Here is a 21,014-nt window from a genome sequence, read left to right as displayed (position 1 = left end):
CTGAAGATGAGCTCAGGTTCAGTTCGAAATGCGTCAATGTAGTTTGGTGGTGGTAATAGATGGGTTTGTGTGATTTGTGTGTGTTCTTGCAGTGTGGAGGTGGAGGAACTGCATGAACACACATTTCTTGCATAGACCTAGCTATGACAAGGTCGCGGGTGAGCCAAGTAATTGTTTTAGTTCATTGATATGGACCTCCGCAAAGTAACGCCTGATTATATACAGTAACAAAATAATCTGCTTTATTCAAGGTTGCACAAATGACGAAGCAAAAAGGTGCGGCTAAAAACGACGGCGATAAAAAGGAAGCGGTCAAAAGTGGAACCGGCTCAAATGCGCCCTTCAATACACGCGGGGAAAGAAAAGGAGTACTAATTTAAATACGTTTAGAAATTTTCTGTCGCATACTGTTTACGTAAGTGATACTGTTTTTTGCTTCAGTTGTTAGTTCTCTAGTCGTAGTTATCCAGGGGAAATAAATTGTAATTAGACTCTGTCGTTAACCTGTGGCGATCCATACTGTAATTATTATATTGGCCCAACAACTTAATATGGCACTGTCGTCGTGCACGGTAACAAGTTAAAAATGGTAGAACAAGTCTTAATTTACAATTATGTAACGTATATATTTGCCAAGTTCCACGCGCAACTGATGTTGATTTAAATGACGACGCAGAAAGATGTTTGTTTCAGTCATTATGTAAAATTGGCAATGCAGAAAAACTGTGTCAATAATTGGTAATTTGCCCGTATTACTAATTTTTTTAAATATTAATTTACTTCGTGACGATATTAATGTGATAAATTGATAATACGCGTGCAGCACAATGTTTAGAATTTCTTCCGATATTTAATAATGTATAAGGCTTATGTTTTAGTACAAAATGGGCTGTTATCTAATCTAAATAATACACTAGTTGCTTAATGTTCTTGAAACTATATTTTTGCTATTATATCTTTAAGATGATAATTTGTTTTTTACTCTGTTACTTAGGTATGGGTACATACGCGTAGGTAATGGATTAATTAATTAAGTGCAAGCTAGTTGAGATCAAATCTTTTCTTCCTAAATCGATACGACCATTAGAGTGAGTTGCACCATTAATGAAATTTGATAACAGGTTTGACAAATGGTTATAGTACTATGGTACAACTCACGCAGGTTAAGACGACTTTCAAGATTTGACACACACACACACACACACACACACACACACACACACACACACACACACACACGAAACTGAATAAAAAAATTGGTCAAGCGCGAGTCGGACTCGTACATGAAGGGTTCCGGAAACAGCTCAGTGAAAGTTTTTCTTAAAATTCTTCTAATATAAGTTATTTTATGCTGACTGTACTTTATGCCCCTGGTTACCAAAGTACTCATCAAGACGAATCAAACGAGTCCAAACTCGATGCGGTATAGTCGTTTATCACAGAGTTGATATGGTCACCCCCTAGCTTTGTCATCAGATCAACTCCGTGTCATAATAATATTGCATTGTCATCGGATTTATACATGCGTGTAAAATTTCAGCTCAATCGGTTGAAGATATCCACTTCAAATTTGAGTTTTAAGATTCCACCCGAGCGAACATACGAGTAGACACATTACACTGCAAATAAATATAATGCTTGTAATAAGTTTTTGTTAAAAATATCATTTTTAATACAAGCTTTTTTTGCCTAATGTACTTTTTGTTGACTGTCTTGCATTGTCATCTAAACTATATACCTATCTGTACCAAATTTCAAGTCGGTACTATTAACTATTGAGGAGTTCCCTCCTGCAGAGACGATCCTGGCAGGACCACCAAGATGTCGCTACCAGATTATTGTATTGTCACCAAATATACATAAGTATGCCAAATTTCAAGTCGATTGGACCACTGGAAGTGGGTCAAATTTAGCGTCCAAGATTTGACCCGAACAAACAATAAATAAACAAACAGGGCAAGCGAAAGAAACGCTTCGAAAAATATCGCCGAAATGTAAGCACTTGTGCAAGTATTTCGAATAAAAAACAATTTGAATTGTCATCCTCTTTGGTTCTGGCTATTTGCTTCTGAAACCATTGCCTGCTCGGCGCGCGGCTCATAAAAAAAAGGCTGTCAGCGCGGTTCGTATATTCGGCGGATTTATGTTGTGCAACTATAATAATAAGAAGCTCTACTACTACTAGTGTGAATACATTTTTAACTGTATTATAAACCTTGTAAATAGTGTTAAATACTTAGTATGTTTTTTTAGCTTTTATAATAACGCCTAGCATATTAAGGACGACTTGTAGACTTTTTTAAATCTCGATTAAAGGCTGAAACTGACAGTTCTTGTATGGATCTGACAGGACTTAAGACCACTTAAACCTAGATTAAAAAGCCTGCAAGTGGACGTAAATGATATTGTAACGGATAACTCACGTCTTAAACCGAGTTTAGCTCGACATGTTTCGGGCTATTTCGTAGCCCTTCTTCTCAGGAGCACGCGACTCGGCGGCTGCCGCAACACGCACACTACGCGCCACCGCTCTGCTCGCGCGACCGCCCGACGAAACTGAGTGAGTCTCACGGTAGTTTCATGTTCAAAAACGCCTAGCAACCAAAAAACGCTGAAAAACACGTTTCTTGTATGACGACTCCCTTTAATTTGTAACTTTATTTTATTTTTAGTATTTGTTGTTATAGCGGCCACAGTAATACATAATCTGTGGAAAAATCTAGTGTCTAACTTTTACGGCTTAAGAGATAGAGCCCTGTGACAGATGAACGGACAGACAGACAGACAGTCAGACAGACAGCGGAGTCTCAGTAATAGGGTCCTGTTGGCACCCTTTGGGTATGGAACCCTAAAAGCATATTAAGAATACGAATGCTTCTTTTCGAGTCTTGGGCGTTTAATTCCTTATGACCTCAGGAATTCGTAGTTGAAATCTCTCGGAATCCTAACGGGCATCAGTATACAAGGTCTTAATTAAAAAAACCTGAAAACCTCGGACACCCGACTGTCTTTTTGTATTTTAAGTTAGTTTAATGCATATTTTTACAAGTGTATTTTTATTTGATATAATAATGAACGAGTTGACGTACAAGAGTGGGAGTGGGAGTGACGTAGTAAAATAAAAGACAGTTATCAAAATGTACTCATGATGTTTATTAACATAGAAATTGACGGGATTTTATTTGGAGACCAGATGACTGATGTAGCAATGTATTAGAACTCATGACGGGTATATAGTTATCTATAGTTGAGGTATTTTTAAATGGGCAGGCCTAAAAAGAAAAACAGACTTCATAATCCTGTAACATGTTAAACGACTTTCATATTATGTAGTTTCGCTCCTGCATACTGGTATAAAAAACAATCTGAATGCAATTCGTGTATGTATTAATATAGTTTTAGAATATACTTATATGTGGGCGGCCGATCGTAAAATCGGCTAGATCACGAAATTCCTAGGCATATCGTGAAATGGCGCCATTTCATGAATTGGCTTTTTTTTTATTCCACTGGATGGCAAACGAGCAAGTGGGTCTCCTAGTGGGGGTGGTGGCTAAGGCAAATCCGCCATATCTTTCAAAACTCACCGTTTAACGATTTGCCTAGTGACGTTTAGGCAAATGATGAAATTCCTAGGCATATCATAAAACGACGCCATTTCATGGTTTAGCCAGTTTAGGCAGATCATGAAATTCCTAGGCATATCAGATAGATTCGCTCGCTCGGCTCGTGCGTTGTGGTCACGATTCATATTAACAACTCCTCGCTTCGCTCGTCGTACCAACATTTTTCTTTTTTTCGGCATATTACGATGTGTCCGATATAGAGCTAGGAATATCGACGAATGCGTTGCTCTAATCGATCTGCCGTATTGTTTTTCAGGCATATCGTGATATGGCGAACTTTTAGGCATATCATGAAATGGCGCCATTTCACGATAGGTATGCCTAGGAATTTCGTGGAGTAATTAGATCGTTTCCCCAAACTCGTTAATTCCGCGTAGCAAACTTTCCATTCGTATTTTTCCCCACTCGAATTTATTTTCGTTCGCGTTTTTCCCCATTCTTAAATTTACACCAGACGTATTTAATCCATACATAATTTTTCCATTCGCATATTTTCCCACTATATTTATTTATCAATAGTTTCTTTTCTTGACGGGATTTTTAACCATTCGCATGTTTTACGACTTTTTTCTCAATAGGCAATCCATTACGCCTTATGCCGACGGAACCCCGCTTCGCGGGGCTCCTATTTCTGAGCGGTTTGCCCTTCGGGCATCTGAAGATACCTAACTAACCTAACCTACCTCTCCGTTTGTGTGGTTAAATATGCGAATGGTTAAAAATCCCGTCAAGAAAATAATCTATTGATAAATAAATACAATGGGAAAATATGCGAATGGAAAAATTATGTATGGATTAAATACGTCTGGTGTAAATTTAAGAATGGGGAAAAACGCGAACGAAAATAAATTCGAGTGGGGAAAAATACGAATGGAAAGTTTGCTACGCGGAATTAACGAGTTTGGGGAAACGATCTAATTTAAACATTTCGTGATCTGGCGGAATTTACGATCGGCCGCCGACATATATACTACTTTAAATCGGCTCTGAATTAAGTAGGTAGGTACTGGTACTGGTATTTTACTCCCTTTCTGTATTTTGTTTTATGTAGATTGAAAGATATTGCCGGGAAACAATTGAAAGCAATGCAATATTTATTAAAGAGCGTAGCTGTGTTTGAATGGAGAATCGGCCCTTTCATCAAATGTTTCCTGTTTTTTTTTTTAAAAGAGCCCTTGTGACAAGTATTATTTCCTGTCTTTGTAATTTTCTCATATGTTTTTTTTTAATTTTTCAAAATATTTTTTTTCCCCAAATTGGCTAATGCGATTCACGTAAGCTTTTGGAAAAGTAATATATACATAATGACTCACATATTCTTGAAATAATATTTAAGAGTGCCAAAAAAATCTTGGATAAATGTAGGAAATAAAACTTCAGTTTTTTTTTTCTTGCTTTCTAGAAAAGCGACACCAACAGTTCTTTGTTAGGTGATTGCTTATATAAAGGCCTGCAACATATATTTTTTTCAAAATAATCCAGGTGGTACTTCATACTATAAATTGGAAAATTAAAGGATACGGTATACCCATACCCGCAAACGAGCCACATAATAAATAGGTGAATGAAAGATAATTTTGTCGCAAAAGATACGACATTGCAACCTCTTTATTATTAACGATGTAGATACTGGCATTATTGCATTCTTAAGGGTATTACATATTTATGGGTATACCGTATCCTTTATTTTTCCAATTTATAGTATGAAGTACCTGGCACCTGGATTATTTTGAAAAAATTACAGGAAACATTTGATGAAAGGGCCGATTTTCCATGCAAACACGGTTACGCTCTTTTTGTTAGTTTTCAAAAATATAGATGATATGTATATAAGTATGCCTCGAAATATCAATGCCTCAATTGAACAAAAAAGAATTAGCATAATCAGGTCACAAGATCGGAAACACATATCTACAAAAATAAGTTTTTAAAAAAATTGAATTTTTGAATGATCTTTTTTGGCTATTATTTTTTGTTGGCTACTTGCATTGTCGTATAAACACATCTGTACCAAATTTCAAGTGAATCCCCATAAGAATCGCCAGAAGTGGGTAAAATTCGCTTCCATCAGGCTTGTGTCTTAATTGCCACTCGGGCCCAGTACGGATTGGGAACTTTACGGTTTCCTCACGACGTTTTCCTTCACCGTAAAAGTCATGGTAAATTTCAAAAAGCAGCTTGAGAGACTAGGTCATACCACTAGACCACCTCGACTTTGCCCTTAGCAAACATAATACAGGGTGTTTGGTAGCTATGTGCAAAGCTTTAAGGGGTTGATAGCCGAGGTATTTTTGAACATTTTTAGCCTAGTCTTAGCCGAATTTTTTTTTAATTGAAAATTTAGAAATTTTAGGAAAATACCCAGAATTTGATAGTCACGCACGAGTCAATATTGCCCCAATGAGCGTTAATTTGTAAACAAAATCTTTTACTTCGGATAGTTTAATGTGTATTGGACAAAATGAAATAATTTTTAAGTTTATTTCTTGTCACGAAAACAAAATGGAGGCATTCGAAATAACTGAAAATATCTTAGGTTGGAACAGTCATTTTCTGTGCCATAATTTAAAAATCCTTGAAATGTTCAAGCATTTTTTAAAACATGCCTGTTTATTGTTCTTTCTTTTAAGGTATCACTCATTCACATTGCTTGCTAAATCAGAGATAAAAAGTAAAAACTAAACTCAGGGAGCACTCGCTAAGAATGTACAGTACAGTACGGCTCACGTAAAAAGAGCGCTGGGTGACAGTGGAGGGGATGTGTTTGCGCAGGGGTACCGTCGCGCACGAAAATACTCTCTATAATATTGTATCAAAACTATCAATGTCTGTTATGGGTTTATTTTTTACTCTTTTATTTTTTCCGGGTGTGCGAAAAACAGCTACAAATTCAGAACTTTTTTGCGTTTTTAACAATTCGTCTCACTGTAGCCACGGAAGTTTTAGTTGCCTCAGCAGTCCGTTGCAAACATTGTTTTAAATTTGTTGCGGCACCACTATCAGCTTCTTTTTTCATGAAGCAATGAACATCATAGATCATTTTCCGTTCCTTTCTATGCAAAACCATCGTGCTAAACACTTTGGGAGCGAAAGGAGCGTGGACTCGGTGCGGAAAGCAAAGGTCGACTGCCGAACCAATAGCGCGACGGCACAGCCAAGCGGCGCGTGTCCCCTCCCCGCGCCTCACGTCTTTCCACCCGTTTGGTCTGTTAATTGCTTTTACGTGAGCCGAACTAAACTGGTCTTGAAATTGTTTGTTTGTTTGTTTATACTCTTTATTCTACAAAAAGGAAAAACAAAAAGGTTAATAAATAAAAGTAAAGTGTTAAGTACAAAGGCGGACTTATCCCTGCAGGGATCTCTGCCAGTCAACCTTTGAGTGGCAGAGGAGCAATCAAAAAACAAGGATCGACAAATAGAGCAAAACATTTGAATAAATATAAATGCATATGTAAACCTCAAATACCTAACTATATACAATAAATATATAACACATATATAAAACATTAATATATGTCACGTTAAAGGTACTTAACTAGTAAATTACACGGAAAAAAGGTAAAAAAAACATTAAAAAATCATTAGTGCATAGAAGATTAATTAATTAAAAAAATACATTAAAAAATCGAATGTTTTAAAATTTCCACAGTACCATCACAACACAATACACCAAAGTCCATTACAGTCTGATAAAAAACTTCTAAATTCAAAATCAAAGTTTTAAATAAACTATCCCAAATAAAATATTTTGTTTACAAATTAACGCTCATTGGGACAATATTGACTCGTGACTATCAAATTCTGGGTATTTATATAAAATTTCTAAATTTTCAATATAAAAAAAATAACAAATTTCGTGTAAGACATATATGGTTAAAAATGTTCAAAAATCTCTAGGCTATCACCCCTTTAAAGCTTTGCACGTAGCTACCAAACACCCTGTATCCATTGCAAAATAAATAAAAGCTTTTAAAAACATACTGAATTGAGCACCTCATTCGAATATCTCGAAGAAATCGTCGGCGAATGCTTGCAAAGCGGTTGCTGTCTTAGGTATGATTGAGTTTTTTGCCTTTTTGAATGGCTCTTCACAGTCTGTAAATAACGGGTATAAAATTATAAGACAAATTATCCTTACTATTACAAAGGGGAAAGTGAGTTAGTTTGTTTGTTTGTTACGCTTTTACGCCGTAACTACTGCACCGATTCCTTTGAAATTTTGCATACGTCATATAAGAGGTCCAGAATAAATAATAGGATATTTTTTATCCCGAAAAAAAAATGCCATTCCCAAGGGATGACCAAAAGTTTGTTTTTGTATTCTAACCGCTGAGCTGACTCTCTACATAGACTATGAATGCACACTAGCTTTTACCCGCGGCTTCGCTCGCGTTAACCATTAACATTTCAAAGAAGCAAGCAATCAAGCAAGCAAGCCAGCAAGCATGCAAGTGAGCATGTAAGCAAGCATGCAAGCAAGCATGTATTTATGCAAGGAATAGTGCAAGCAATCATGCATTCGAGCATGCAAGCAAACATGCATTCAAAGCTGCATTCTAGCATGCAAGCAAGCATGCAAGCGAGCATGTAAGGAAGCATGTAATTATGCAAGGAATAGTGCAAGCAAGCATGCATTCGAGCATGCAAGCAAGCATGCATTGAAAGCTGCATTCTAGCATGCAAGCAAGCATGCATTCGAGCATGCAAGCAAACATGCATTCAAGCATGCAAGCAAGCGTGCAAGTAAGCATGCAAGTCAGCATGCAAGCAAGCATGCAAGTGAGCATGTAAGGAAGCATGTAATTATGCAAGGAATAGTGCAAGCAATCATGCATTCGAGCATGCAAGCAAACATGCATTAAAGCATGCAGCAAGCATGCAGCAAGCATGCAAGCAAGCATGCAAGCAAGCGTGCAAGTAAGCATGCAAGTCAGCATGCAAGCAAGCATGCAAGTAAGCATGTAAGGAAGCATGTAATTATGCAAGGAATAGTGCAAGCAAGCATGAATTCGAGCATGCATTCAAAGCTGCATTCAAGCATGCAAGCAAGCATGTAATTTTGCAAGAAATAGTAATCATGCAAGCAAGCAAGCAATCATGCAAGTAAGCATGCAAGCAAGCATGCAAGCAAGCATGAAACTGAGCATGTAAGTAAGCATGTAATTATGCAAGGAATGTTTCAAGCTCTGCTGCAAGCAAGCATGCATTCAAATCTGCATTCAAGCATGAAAGCAAGCAATCATGCAAGCAAGCATGCAAGCAAGCATGCAAGCAAGCATGCAAGCAAGCAAACAAACGTGCAAGCAGGCATGCAAGCAGGCAAACAAATATGCAAGCAGGCATGCAAGTGAGCATGTAAGCAAGCATGTAATTATGCAAGGAATAGTGCAAGCAAGCATGCATTCGAGCATGCATTCAAGCATGCAAGCAAGCATGAAATTTTGCAAGAAATAGTGCTAGTAGTAAGCATGCATTCAAGCCTGCATTCAGGCATGCAAGCAAGCATGCAAGCAAGCATGCAAGCAAGCATGCATTCAATCATGCAAGCAAGCGTGGAAGCAATCGTGTAAGCAAGCATGTGATTATGCAAGAAATGGTGCAGCAAGCAAGCAAGCAAGCATGCTTTTTAACACATTATTAAAAAAACGCTTGTGTAATGTGCATTCATAGTCTATGCAGAGAGTGAGCTCAGCGGATAGAATACAAAAACAAACTTTTGGTCATCCCTTGGGAATGGCAATTTTTTTCGGGATAAAAAATATCCTATTATTTATTCTGGACCTCTAATATGACGTATGCAAAATTTCATAGGAATCGGTGCAGTAGTTACGGCGTGAAAGCGTAACAAACAAACAAACAAACAAACAAACAAACAAACTCACTTTCCCCTTTATAATAGTATAGTAAGGAAGGATTACACAAACGTTTTTTTAATAATGTGTGAAAAAGCATGCTCGCTTGCTTTCTTGCTGCACCATTTCTTGCATAATCACATGTAGTCATACTTGTTACGACCATTTTTTGGCCGGATGCTGCACTTCCTGAAGAAAGCAAGCCGCTTTGCACAGTGATAGTACAGGCTAAACTGAGTGATTTGACCCGCAGCAGCGGAAGTTTCACCCCTTAGGAACAGAGATGGCGTCACTTCTTTAAAAAATATTTCAAAAAATTCTACAAGCTAAAGTAATAAACCGATTTCAATGTTTAATATCTCAAATGAGAGCCTATTATATACGTTACTTATAAAAAAATACAAAAAAATATTTATTAAAAACTTTTGGCAAAAAACGCCATCTTAAGTTTTTTTTTCTTACCTGATTGGTAGTTTTTACTTGATTGCTTAAAAAAACTGTATGCAACATGAATGGTTTAATGCATATACATTTTACTGAGTACATAAAGAGTATTTAAAAAAAAACCGACACCGATACCTATCATATTTCACGAAATATGAAAGTTTAAATGTGAGCACAAATTTCTTTAAAAAATATTTAAAAAAATTCTACAAGCTAAACTAATAAACCGATTTCAATGTTTAATATCCCAAATTAAAGCTCATAAAATTCATTGTGTACAAAAAAACTATAAAAAAAATATTTACTGAAAACTTTTGGCAAAAACTGCCATCTTATGTTTTTTTTTCTTACCTGATTGGTACGACTGACATGTCTTTTATTTCAAATGTGTTTTATTTCAAACATTGATGTACATATGTTATATTTTATCGTAACACCAGGAAAAAACATTTTAGTCATTTTTTTAATAAATTAGTTAATTTCTTTCTTCTTTTCATTTAACATTAAAATCAGAGTACTAGTTTCACTTGAAGATTTCGTTGAAATTTATTTGTAAGAAAAGCGTGCACAATTAAACTTTCATATTTCGTGAAATATGATAGGTATCGTTGTCGAATATTTTTTTAAATACTTGTTATGTACTCAGTAATATGTATATGCATTGAACCATTTATGTTGCATACAGTATTTTTTAAGCAATCAAGTAAAAACAACCAATCAGGTAAGAAAAAAAAACTTAAGATGGCGTTTTTTGCTAAAAGTTTTCAGTAAATATTTTTTTCTATTTTTTCCTTAATAATGAATGTTATAAGCTTTAATGTGGGATATTAAACATTTTGGAGATTTTTTTAAAATATCTTTTTAAGAAATTTGTGCTCACATTTAAACTTTCATATTTCGTGAAATATGATAGGTATCGGTGTCGGTTTTTTTTAAATACTTTTTATGTACTCAGTAAAATGTATATGCATTAAACCATTCATGTTGCATACAGTTTTTTTAAGCAATCAAGTAAAAACTACCAATCAGGTAAGAAAAAGAAACTTAAGATGGCGTTTTTTGCCAAAAGTTTTAAATAAATATTATTTTAGTATTTTTTTATAAGTAACGTATATAATAGGCTCTCATTTGAGATATTAAACATTGAAATCGGTTTATTACTTTAGCTTGTAGAATTTTTTGAAATAGTTTTTAAAGAAGTGGCGCCATCTCTGTTCCTAAGGGGTGAAATTTCCGCTGCTGCGGGTCAAATTACTCAGTTTAGCCTGTACTATCACTGTGCAAAGCGGCTTGCTTTCTTCACGAAGTGCACCATTTTGACTCTAACAAGTATGACTAATGCTTGCTTACACGATTGCTTCCACGCTTGCTTGCATGATTGAATGCATGCTTGCTTGCGTGCTTGCTTGCATGCTTGCTTGCATGCTTGCTGGCTTGCTTGCTTGCTTGCTTCATTGAAATGTTAATGGTTAACGCGAGCGAAGCCGCGGGTAAAAGCTAGTATATATATAAAAGAAAGTCGTGTTAGTTACACTATTTTTAACTCAGGCACGGCTGTACCGATTTGGCTGAAAATTGTTTGGAAGGTAGCTTAGAACCAGGAGACGGACATAGGCTACTTTTTATCAAAATAACAACCGCTGGGCTTATAGCCATGAAATTTGGTACCTATATGGGTAGCTGGACCTCTGGAATAGCACATAGGTTACTTTTTATCCCGATATTCCCACGGGATAGGGATAAAATTTCAAAATAACAACCGCTGGGCTTAGAGCCATGAAATTTGGTATGCTGGTTGCTGGACCTCTGGAATAACACATAGGTTAGTTTTTATCCCGATATTCCCACGGGATAGGGATAATATCTTGAAATAATAACCGCTGGGCTTAAGAGTCATGAAATTTAGTATGTAGGTAGCTGGACGTCTGGAATAACACATAGGCTACTTTTTATTTATTCCGATATTACCACGGGATAGGGATGAAATCTTGAAATAATAACCGCTAGGCTTAGTCATGAAATTTGGTATGTAGGTAGCTGGTCGTCTGAAATAACGCAGAGGCGACTTTTTGACCCGATATTCCCACTGGATACCTAGGGATAAAATCTTGAAATAACAATCGCTGGGCTTAGAGCCATAAAATTTTATGGCTCCAAAGTTGACTGTCACATTCTGATTCTGAAGATTTTTTTATAAAAAAATAAAAGATCACTGTCATAATCTGCAATTTGCCTATAGCAGTCTGGCCCCCATTTTATAAATGTGACAGATAACAATGACAATTCGCTCTAATTTTTGCAGCCAACACTTAGTCTAGTTTAACACGAAACTCCTGAAGTCAGCAAAGTATTTGTAATAAAATTGTCGTAGTCATTTGTCGCCGCCACGTTTATAAAGTAGGTGTCTTTAACAAGACCAGATCGGTAACTAGCACTAGATATATAATAATCATTCTAATGATAACTAAGAGAAACAAAGGGATAAGTAGTCTTCTGTATACAACAATAATTACAATACTCGTATGTATTTCGTAGAGATGCTTTTGGCTTACCATACCTAATAGGTTATCAGTTACCTACTACCATAGAATAAAAAAAAAATTGTACTAACGAACAGAATGGCCACGCTCCGCCCCGAGTTACCCCACCCCTCAAGCGCAGATTGCAGGAAAACCGCAGGAAAGCAGTCGGGTGCGCAACGCGATGTATGTCGGCCGCACGGGACGGGACTAAGTACCTACGGGAGCAATCATTTTGCGAAATGGTAAGGGTACCCTACCTACTTATATATAAATAGAAAGAAAGAAGAAATATAACAAGGTTACAATTTACATTCATACATATACTTACATATTAATACATTAAATAACTACCTACCGAATAATTCGTTTAAGTTTGTGGTCGTATATCTATTGTAATTGAAAATAATAATGCTTAAATACACAGACAAGACACATTTTAATTAGGTTTAAATAAATGGGTAAGATTACATTGATTTGCACTATCTAAGCCATACCTACATATAAGTACTTTTAAATGTCATTGGTAGCACTTATTAGGGTTTTGCGATAGTCAGCCCTGTGTATCTTACGCACACATTGACGCGTGTACAGACGTCGTCGTGCCTATGTTCAATGATTCAAGAACGCGTATTTTGTACGGCGTGGCTGCCGTGTGCTACTACGGTTCACGATAGAGATGAGTCTCGATGATACCTTTTCCTTTTCTAATTCCACACCTGTTCGATTTACGTCAAGTAGCCATCCGAAGAGCCTCCGAGCTTAACAGATACCTGTCTTTTATCCTAGATCCTATAAATCTCCTAAAACTCCATAACAAGCTTATAATTTTCTACTTATGAAGGAAGGTTTTATCCTTATCCAGTTACAAATAATTGCAGTATATTAGTGAAGCTTCTTAAGTTCATTAGATCGTAATACTGCTGGACTTCAGTGCCAATGAATTATATAAATAAAGAACTGGGCACGGAAACGTAAGTTGATTAACTATATATTTTTATAATTGTTGATACAGTGTCAAAGCATACCTTTTAGATACTTAAGACCGCGTCTGTTTGTCCGCAGGTGCCCTTTTATTATTATCTTAAATAAATATTACTGTCTGCCCTGTTCCTGCCTTCTTCTTTACTCTTAAAACTTCCCCGGACACCACCCCGTGACAGGTTCAACTTAATGGAAGTCAGTTCTAGCAGTTTAGACACGTCTTCGCAGTGATCTTACTAAGAAATTACACTAATTCTTGAAGTAAAATTGTGACTCTTTAAAATAAATACTATAAAGAAAATTGTGGTAAACTGCAACAGTCTTGAATGTCGTGCTGAACAATATCAGCATCTCCCACTGTTAGCCTAATTCGTAAAAAAAATCTGCTATTTGTGCTAAATGTCAGGTTTCTTGATACGGGTTTAGCTGTGGATTGTCTGTTACTCAGTCAGTCACGACTCTGTTTTTTGGTATAGTTTCAACCATAAACGCGATAGATGTTATTTCCGAATTATCGAGCTTACCTGCAGTGGCACGAGCAGCTGCCTTGGCTTTTGCTTTGGCATCGGCTTTGGCTTTAGCTTCGGCCGCTTCGTTATCATCGTCGTCATCTGCATCCCCTGCATTTTTGGCGTCTACCACCTTGTCCTTTATGTCTTTGGCCGTTTTTTCGGCATCACCCTTAGCTTTATCTCCAGCATCCTTGCCTTTGTCTGCATCTTCTTTAGCTTTGCCTTCAGCGGCCTTGGCTTTATCATCATCTGGTAATGTAAAAATTATATCAGCTATACCTACAGAGTTCGATTTTATAACAACTGATTCTATTTCCTTAAATGGCCTGTTTTCAGTGACTCTAACATACATAAAAGAATATAAAAAATCACAACATTTTGGTTTTTAATTGTAATAATTATAGTAGTGTGGCAATATGCTCTCAATATGACGTAAATCTTTTAATTAAAAGGTGAAATATAAACTTACCTTTATCGTCCGGCCTGGCACACTGCAATAAAAAAATATTTCAATGATATTTGCTATATTAAATAAGCCTGTCTTCTAACAAAATGAGTCACAGTTACTTGAAATAAAGATGATGATGATTATTATTACTATTATAAACATCAATATATTTTAAGTGATGAATTTAGAGACGTGTTACAATTAAGACCTTGCTAGAATTTGCTAGAATTAAGACAAGTATGTTTGTTACTACTTCACGCTAAAATGGCTGGACGGATTTAGATGAAATTTGGTACGTAGATAGCTGGACATCTGGAATAACACATAGGCTACTTTTTATCTCGATATTCCCACGGGATAGTTGTTCTTAACACAACACCTCAATGATGATTTCGATATAAATTTTGGGATTTCCCACGGGAATTTTGTAAAATCCCGGAATTTCAATTGTAAGTTCCAGATCGAATAGTTTGCGCGTGCGAAGCCGCGGGTAAACTCTAGTAAAACAATCAATTTAAAAAATCAAAAAACCTAAAAAGACTAAAAAGAAGAAAACAAGTCTACTGGGCTAGAACTCTGTTAAGTAGCTTTAAAGTTCAATAGTCGGGACCCATTTAAATCACGACCAGCTCAAAAATTCTTAGTACCTAAAATGGATCCCGACTGTTGAAATTTAAGTTAGCTACATAACAGACTAGTTCTAGCCACTAGACTTGTTTTTTTCTTTTTAGTATTTTTTAAGGCAGTCGGGTTTTTGATTTTTTAAATGTATTGTTTTTTGTTTTTCACTGATGCAAAGTTTTCTGTACTTACAATTTGTGCTGCCAATACCGCTATCAATAGGAGGCACAAAATTTTAGTCATGATTCCGTAGACAAAAATCTGAGCGACCGAATTACCCTACCACTGATCGAACACTGAAATTCAAATTCAAAAGAAACGTTAACTTAAACGCTTAGTCTGAAATTCCGCCAGCCATTTACTCATTATATGTTTCTCTTTCAAAATAAGGCGGTGAGATAGAGATGCACTGAGGGACAAACGAGAAAATGGCAACCGTGCTTGGTGTTTATCAAACCATCAGCTGAGCAAACGCTATGTTGCGCACATCGTTCAATTGTTTTCATTAATTACGTACCTTCATGGGTAGGTAATTTATTTGAGTGCTGAATTAATTAAGATTGTTTTTTTTTGGAATCTTTTTGTATTTTTTATTTCAATTCCAAATTTTTACTTTTACGGTCATCCCGTAAAACCGAAATTGAAAATACAAACTGAAATATAGATGCACAGAAAAAACAGAAAAATAAGACCATCACTGGGAATCGAACCCAGGTCCTCGGTAATCCGTACCGCGTGCTATACCGCTACACCACTGATGGTCAACGGTACCGACACGAATTTCCCTATGCACCTCATATCTCAGCTTGTGTTTCTTACTTAGTCACTTAAGCAGCGACGCTAGCGACATCTATGCCGTAAGCCCTCAAACTTTTTTCGGCATTCCTTTGGAACTAACCGCTCACCCGGACAAGAGATATCGTTTCTAAGCAATCAAATTAAGATTGTTTTTTTTGGAATCTTTTTGTATTTTTTATTTCAATTCCAAATTTTTACTTTTACGGTCATCCCGTAAAACCGAAATTGAAAATACAAACTGAAATATAGATGCACAGAAAAAACAGAAAAATAAGACCATCACTGGGAATCGAACCCAGGTCCTCGGTAATCCGTACCGCGTGCTATACCGCTACACCACTGATGGTCAACGGTACCGACACGAATTTCCCTATGCACCTCATATCTCAGTTTGTGTTTCTTACTTAGTCACTTAAGCAGCGACGCTAGCGACATCTATGCCGTAAGCCCTCAAACTTTTTTCGGCATTCCTTTGGAACTAACCGCTCACCCGGACAAGAGATATCGTTTCTAAGTAATCAAATTAAGATTCCAAAAAAAAAACAATCTCCAAAAAAAAAAACAATCTTTTCTTCTTCGGTATAGCACGCGGTACGGATTACCGAGGACCTGGGTTCAATTCCCAGTGATGGTCTTATTTTTCTGTTTTTTCTGTGCATCTATATTTCAGTTGTATTTTCAATTTCGGTTTTACGGGATGACCGTAAAAGTAAAAATTTGGAATTGAAATAAAAAATACAAAAAGGTTCCAAAAAAAACAATCTTAATTTGATTGCTTAGAAACGATATCTCTTGTCCGGGTGAGCGGTTAGTTCCAAAGGAATGCCGAAAAAAAGTTTGAGGGCTTACGGCATAGATGTCGCTAGCGTCGCTGCTTAAGTGACTAAGTAAGAAACACAAGCTGAGATATGAGGTGCATAGGGAAATTCGTGTCGGTACCGTTGACCATCAGTGGTGTAGCGGTATAGCACGCGGTACGGATTACCGAGGACCTGGGTTCGATTCCCAGTGATGGTCTTATTTTTCTGTTTTTTCTGTGCATCTATATTTCAGTTTGTATTTTCAATTGCTGAATTAATGTTTGACCATAATTTAAGTAATATTTTTAAAATCTAGATGTAAAGATATATGTCGGTACCATGGTGACCTTATGCTGACGTATAGTGTGGAAATCTAATAAAGAATAATAATAATAAAATAATAAATATCATGGGATACTTGACACTAGTTGACACAAATTGAACTATCCCAAACTAAGCAAAGCTTACTCGTAGTATTTTCTAGGAAGCTAAGAAAATTCGAAACAGTCATTCTTCACGATATTTAGGAGGTACCTACGTATGTACCTACCTATGATCGATGGAAAATTAAAAAAAAAAACATTTCAATGAAATACTACTTTAATATCATAATACTTTGTTACTTGTTACAACACTTTAGAAAACATAGTTTCTCGGTCAGTAAAAAAAACATGCAAAGCCAAATCTTGTTACGTCTTCTGTTTGCGCTGAAAAAGTTTTTTTTAAACTTCAAATTAAGGCAACCACAATGACACATGATGAATTACTCTAAATACCAAAAACTTTTCGTGCAATCCTTATTTTTCGATGATTTGCATGTTGAAATAGCTGATGGAATGCTATTTTTTAATTGTGTTGAGCGCTCGTTTTGTCGTTTTTAGAATAGAAATTTGTCGAGCACAGCTGTAAGAAATTGTATTTGGTTACTTGAGCATACTTTTGTTAAAATTCGGTACCATGAATCATCTATAAAGTCTGTTATAATTTAAAAAAAAAGTGGCATTGTTGTGATTTTATAAGATCTACTTACAAGCCATCATGTCTGATCCTTCCTTAATGAATCTTCCACCTTCGGCCAACCCTTTTCCAACAGCATCCCCAATCTTATGGTGTTGGTTGTGCTTGGATTTTTCATGTTCTATAAAAAAGAAAAGATCACTGTCATAATCTGCAATTTGCCTATAGCAGTCTGGCCCCCTATTTTATAAATGTGACAGGTAACAATGACAATTCGCTCTAATTTTCGCAGCCAACACTTAGGGGCTGTTTCACCATCCATTGGTTAGCGTTAACCGAAGGTTAAATGTGATGCCGTCTCTGTCTATTCGAGCAAAACAGATAGAGACGGCATCACACCTAACGGCCAGTTAACGCTAATCAACGGATGGTGAAACAGCCCCTTAGTCTAGTTTAACACGAAACTCCTGAAGTCGGCAAAGTATTTGTAATTGTCATGGTCATTTGTCGCCGTCACGTTTATAAAGTACTTAGGTGTCTTTAACAAGACCAGATCGGTAACTAGCACTAGATATTATAATAATCATTCTAATTATAACTAAGAGAAACAAAGGGATAAGTAGTCTTCTGTATCTTCTATATTAATAATTTCGTACCGGTCTACGGTAGACTCTAACGAAATGCACATCAAATTGAAGAGCGTAAAAAATTAGTCAATCCGAGTCGACAACTTGTAGGCGGAAAATTCGGATTATCGAGTATTTTCAATATAAACTTGAATAAATTACTAAGTATATAATGGCGGTGCGAAGTAATACTTCAATGGCATCACATCAAAGTGGCGTTAGTGTCACGTCATCACGTGTCACAGGTGTCACAGGTTTGCATTTCGTTCTTCATTGTGACCTCTTAAGGGCCCCACACACGGTACGATTCGTCGATTTTCATCAGATCGATCATACAGACGAATCGTGCCGTATATGGGGCCCTTTAGGTCTTATTTCTTTGATTATGAGACAGAGACATCATAGTTATTTGGGCAAATAAGATTTAGGAGAAATATCTACTAGAGAAATACCGATACGTAGGTTAGCTGTGAAAGTACGTTTGTGATAATATTAAGGCTGGGAATATACGTCAGATTTTTCGATAAGTACGACACTCTTTACACTGGCAAAAAATTTTTTTCAAACATGTTATTATGAGTCTACATTTTACTAAGCCGGGTTTTCATCTAGTACAACAATAATTACAGTACTCGTATGTATTTCGTAGAGATGCTTTTGGCTTATCATACCTAATAGGTTATCAGTTACCATTACGGTTAACGATAGAGATGAGTCTCGATGACACCAGGTTCAACTTAATGGAAATCAGTTCTAGCAGTTTGGACACGTCTTCGAAGTGATCTTACTTACTTGTGACTCTTTCTGTATCCCCTGCATGAACTGCATCTTTGGCGTCTACCACCTTGTCCTTTACGTCTTTGACCGCTTTTTCGACATCACCCTTAGTTTTATCTGCATCATCCTTGCCTTTCTCTGTAGCTTCTTCAGCTTTGTCTCCAGCGGCCTTGGTTTTATCATCATCTGGTAATGTAAAAATTATATCAGCAGTACCTACAGAGTTCGATTTTATAACAACTGATTCTATTTCCTTAAATGGCCTGTTTTCAGTGACTCTAACATACATAAAAGAATATAAAAAATCACAACATTTTGGTTCTTAATTGTAATAATTATAGTAGTGTGGCAATATGCTCGCAATATGACGTAAATCTTTTAATTAAAAGGGGAAATTTAAACTTACCTTTACCGTCCGGCCTGGCACACTGCAAAAAAAATTATTTTCAATGATATTTGCTTTATTAAACTGCAATATATTTTAAGTGATGAATTGTACTTACAATTTGTGCTATCAGAGCGAAGACGAATAAAACGCAGATAGTTTTCTTCATCATTTTGGCTTCTGAACTGGATGGATGGTACTGAGCAACTGAATTTACTCTTTCCTGATCGAACACTAAACTCTGTTAATTCCTAACGACTTATATATGGAAAACATGTTTATGAGAATAATGTAAATATGACCTACGTATGTCGGTATTGTTATAATTAGGTAGCACGTAGCAGGTGACGTTTGAGTGACGGTTATTGAAAGGTCTGTCGCCGCTGAAGGATGACTTAGAAAAACACTTGGGGTATCTCGCTGGACGGCGACTGTCCAGTAGAAACTATCAATAGTATAGCTGTATACCCAATAGTGTTATTGTCATTTACATTGATGAGATTAGTTTTCTTAAAGTTTCTGTACTTATCCAATTAATGTAATGGAACTATATGTACATAACTTAGAAAAACAAGTATAACTAATTCCACCGAGTAATAACTTTGGCTTTAACTGGAAGGAGCCAGCCCATAATAATTTCTCACCGTGGAATAATCAATGTTATTAGTGATAGACCTTAAAATATAGTAGATATATTTACTTTACATTAAAAAAATAAAACTTACATTTCTCTTTTTTTAGGTAGGTAGGTACATTTTTAAAGTCGGTTTATTTATTTCTATTATGAAATGGGACATTGGGACAACTAACTTACCTACCTAATGAAGAGACCAATTTTATTTTTTTAATAAAAAAGTTAACACAGTTTTAACCAGTAAATTAATAAAAATCCGTTTTTTTTGCTGTTTTTGTGCAATATACATACTTATAGCTTTGGTTAAAAGTCCAAGTTAAAACGACCACTGGGATTGGGTGTAACTCGACTTACAAAATTTAACCTAAATTTCCTAATAGGGCAAGTTAGATAAAAGTTTGAAAAAATTATTGTCAGCAGTACCTACCATAGACATTCTATTACGTTTTAAAGGACGAACGACCTAATCTATCTCAAGTAGGTACTTGAGGTACTTCGTTATGTTTTAGATTCGACTGTAACAAATTCTATTTTTACGGCTGTCGTACCTATTTACGTCGTTTATTGAAATGTGTTGTCCCATTCTACTTAAATTACGTCGCAACTAGATGGGAAGGGGTATACGATTCGTTCCATGCAAATACCTGATAGATATGGTTAGAATTTGAACTGAAATTCGAATAGTTCGGATACTGTTGAAATTGGTACTTTGTTATGATAATACTATTCTAGAAAAACGTGTCAATGTTTCAAGGGCTATCTTAGTTGCTATGAAAATCGTTTGTAAAAGTATCATGGCTTAATTATATAGGTACAGTCACCTGCATTAATATCTGCCACAGCGGAGCGTGCAATAATACCTGACACGTCCTTCCGGCCCTGGAAATAGAGTCGTATCAGATATTTATGCACGTTTTGTGGTGTCAGATATTGCTGGTAGCCGAATCTGATGTGTCAATTATATGTAGGTAGGTAGCGTACGGTCACTATCAAACTTCAGAAAATGTTTACTTTCTGTTTTTTATAGTTTT

At 36.2% G+C, this 21,014-nt stretch overlaps 3 protein-coding genes across 3 annotated transcripts in view; 1 reads left to right on the top strand and 2 right to left on the bottom strand.

The window, feature by feature from the left end:
• Positions 1-2,327, top strand: part of Nadsyn (NAD synthetase) — a 29,444-nt gene extending 27,117 nt beyond the window's left edge. The window contains exon 14 of the mRNA XM_074109736.1: positions 252-2,327. Within this exon, the coding sequence (XP_073965837.1) occupies positions 252-380 (129 nt within the window). The 3' untranslated portion in view covers positions 381-2,327. The remainder of the gene's footprint in view (positions 1-251) is intronic.
• An 802-nt stretch (positions 2,328-3,129) lies between these two features.
• LOC141444317 (uncharacterized) lies at positions 3,130-15,405 on the bottom strand. Its single transcript, XM_074109848.1, has 5 exons — positions 15,199-15,405; positions 14,407-14,428; positions 13,950-14,186; positions 7,620-7,721; positions 3,130-3,272 (listed from the first exon to the last, which is right to left on the bottom strand). Exons 1-4 carry the CDS (start codon positions 15,247-15,249, stop codon positions 7,621-7,623), a joined length of 411 nt encoding a protein of 136 aa, XP_073965949.1. The 5' UTR covers positions 15,250-15,405; the 3' UTR covers positions 3,130-3,272; position 7,620.
• A 2,152-nt stretch (positions 15,406-17,557) lies between these two features.
• Positions 17,558-19,629, bottom strand: LOC141444323 (uncharacterized). The gene is made up of 4 exons (XM_074109859.1): positions 19,468-19,629; positions 19,371-19,392; positions 18,980-19,150; positions 17,558-17,742 (listed from the first exon to the last, which is right to left on the bottom strand). Exons 1-4 carry the CDS (start codon positions 19,519-19,521, stop codon positions 17,627-17,629), a joined length of 363 nt encoding a protein of 120 aa, XP_073965960.1. The 5' UTR covers positions 19,522-19,629; the 3' UTR covers positions 17,558-17,626.
• Between the last annotated feature and the right edge of the window lie 1,385 nt (positions 19,630-21,014).

Source organism: Choristoneura fumiferana, chromosome 2 (assembly GCF_025370935.1).
Source record: "Choristoneura fumiferana chromosome 2, NRCan_CFum_1, whole genome shotgun sequence".
Classification (NCBI taxonomy): Eukaryota; Metazoa; Arthropoda; class Insecta; order Lepidoptera; family Tortricidae; genus Choristoneura; species Choristoneura fumiferana.
This window is presented reverse-complemented; position numbering and strand designations above follow the sequence as displayed.

What these genes read in the sequence shown, in the direction of transcription:
- LOC141444317 (XM_074109848.1), bottom strand. Translation starts at nt 15,249, where the DNA reads ATGACTAAAATTTTGTGCCTCCTATTGATAGCGGTATTGGCAGCACAA. An exon ending in CGGTATTGGCAGCACAAATT is followed by an intron (nt 14,429 to 15,198) that starts GTAAGTACAGAA and finishes TTTTTATTGCAG; the next exon opens with TGTGCCAGGCCGGACGATAA. An exon ending in AGCTGCTCGTGCCACTGCAG is followed by an intron (nt 7,722 to 13,949) that starts GTAAGCTCGATA and finishes CGTTATTTACAG; the next exon opens with ACTGTGAAGAGCCATTCAAA.
- LOC141444323 (XM_074109859.1), bottom strand. Translation starts at nt 19,521, where the DNA reads ATGATGAAGAAAACTATCTGCGTTTTATTCGTCTTCGCTCTGATAGCA. An exon ending in TCGCTCTGATAGCACAAATT is followed by an intron (nt 19,393 to 19,467) that starts GTAAGTACAATT and finishes TTTTTTTTGCAG; the next exon opens with TGTGCCAGGCCGGACGGTAA. An exon ending in TGCCAGGCCGGACGGTAAAG is followed by an intron (nt 19,151 to 19,370) that starts GTAAGTTTAAAT and finishes TTACATTACCAG; the next exon opens with ATGATGATAAAACCAAGGCC.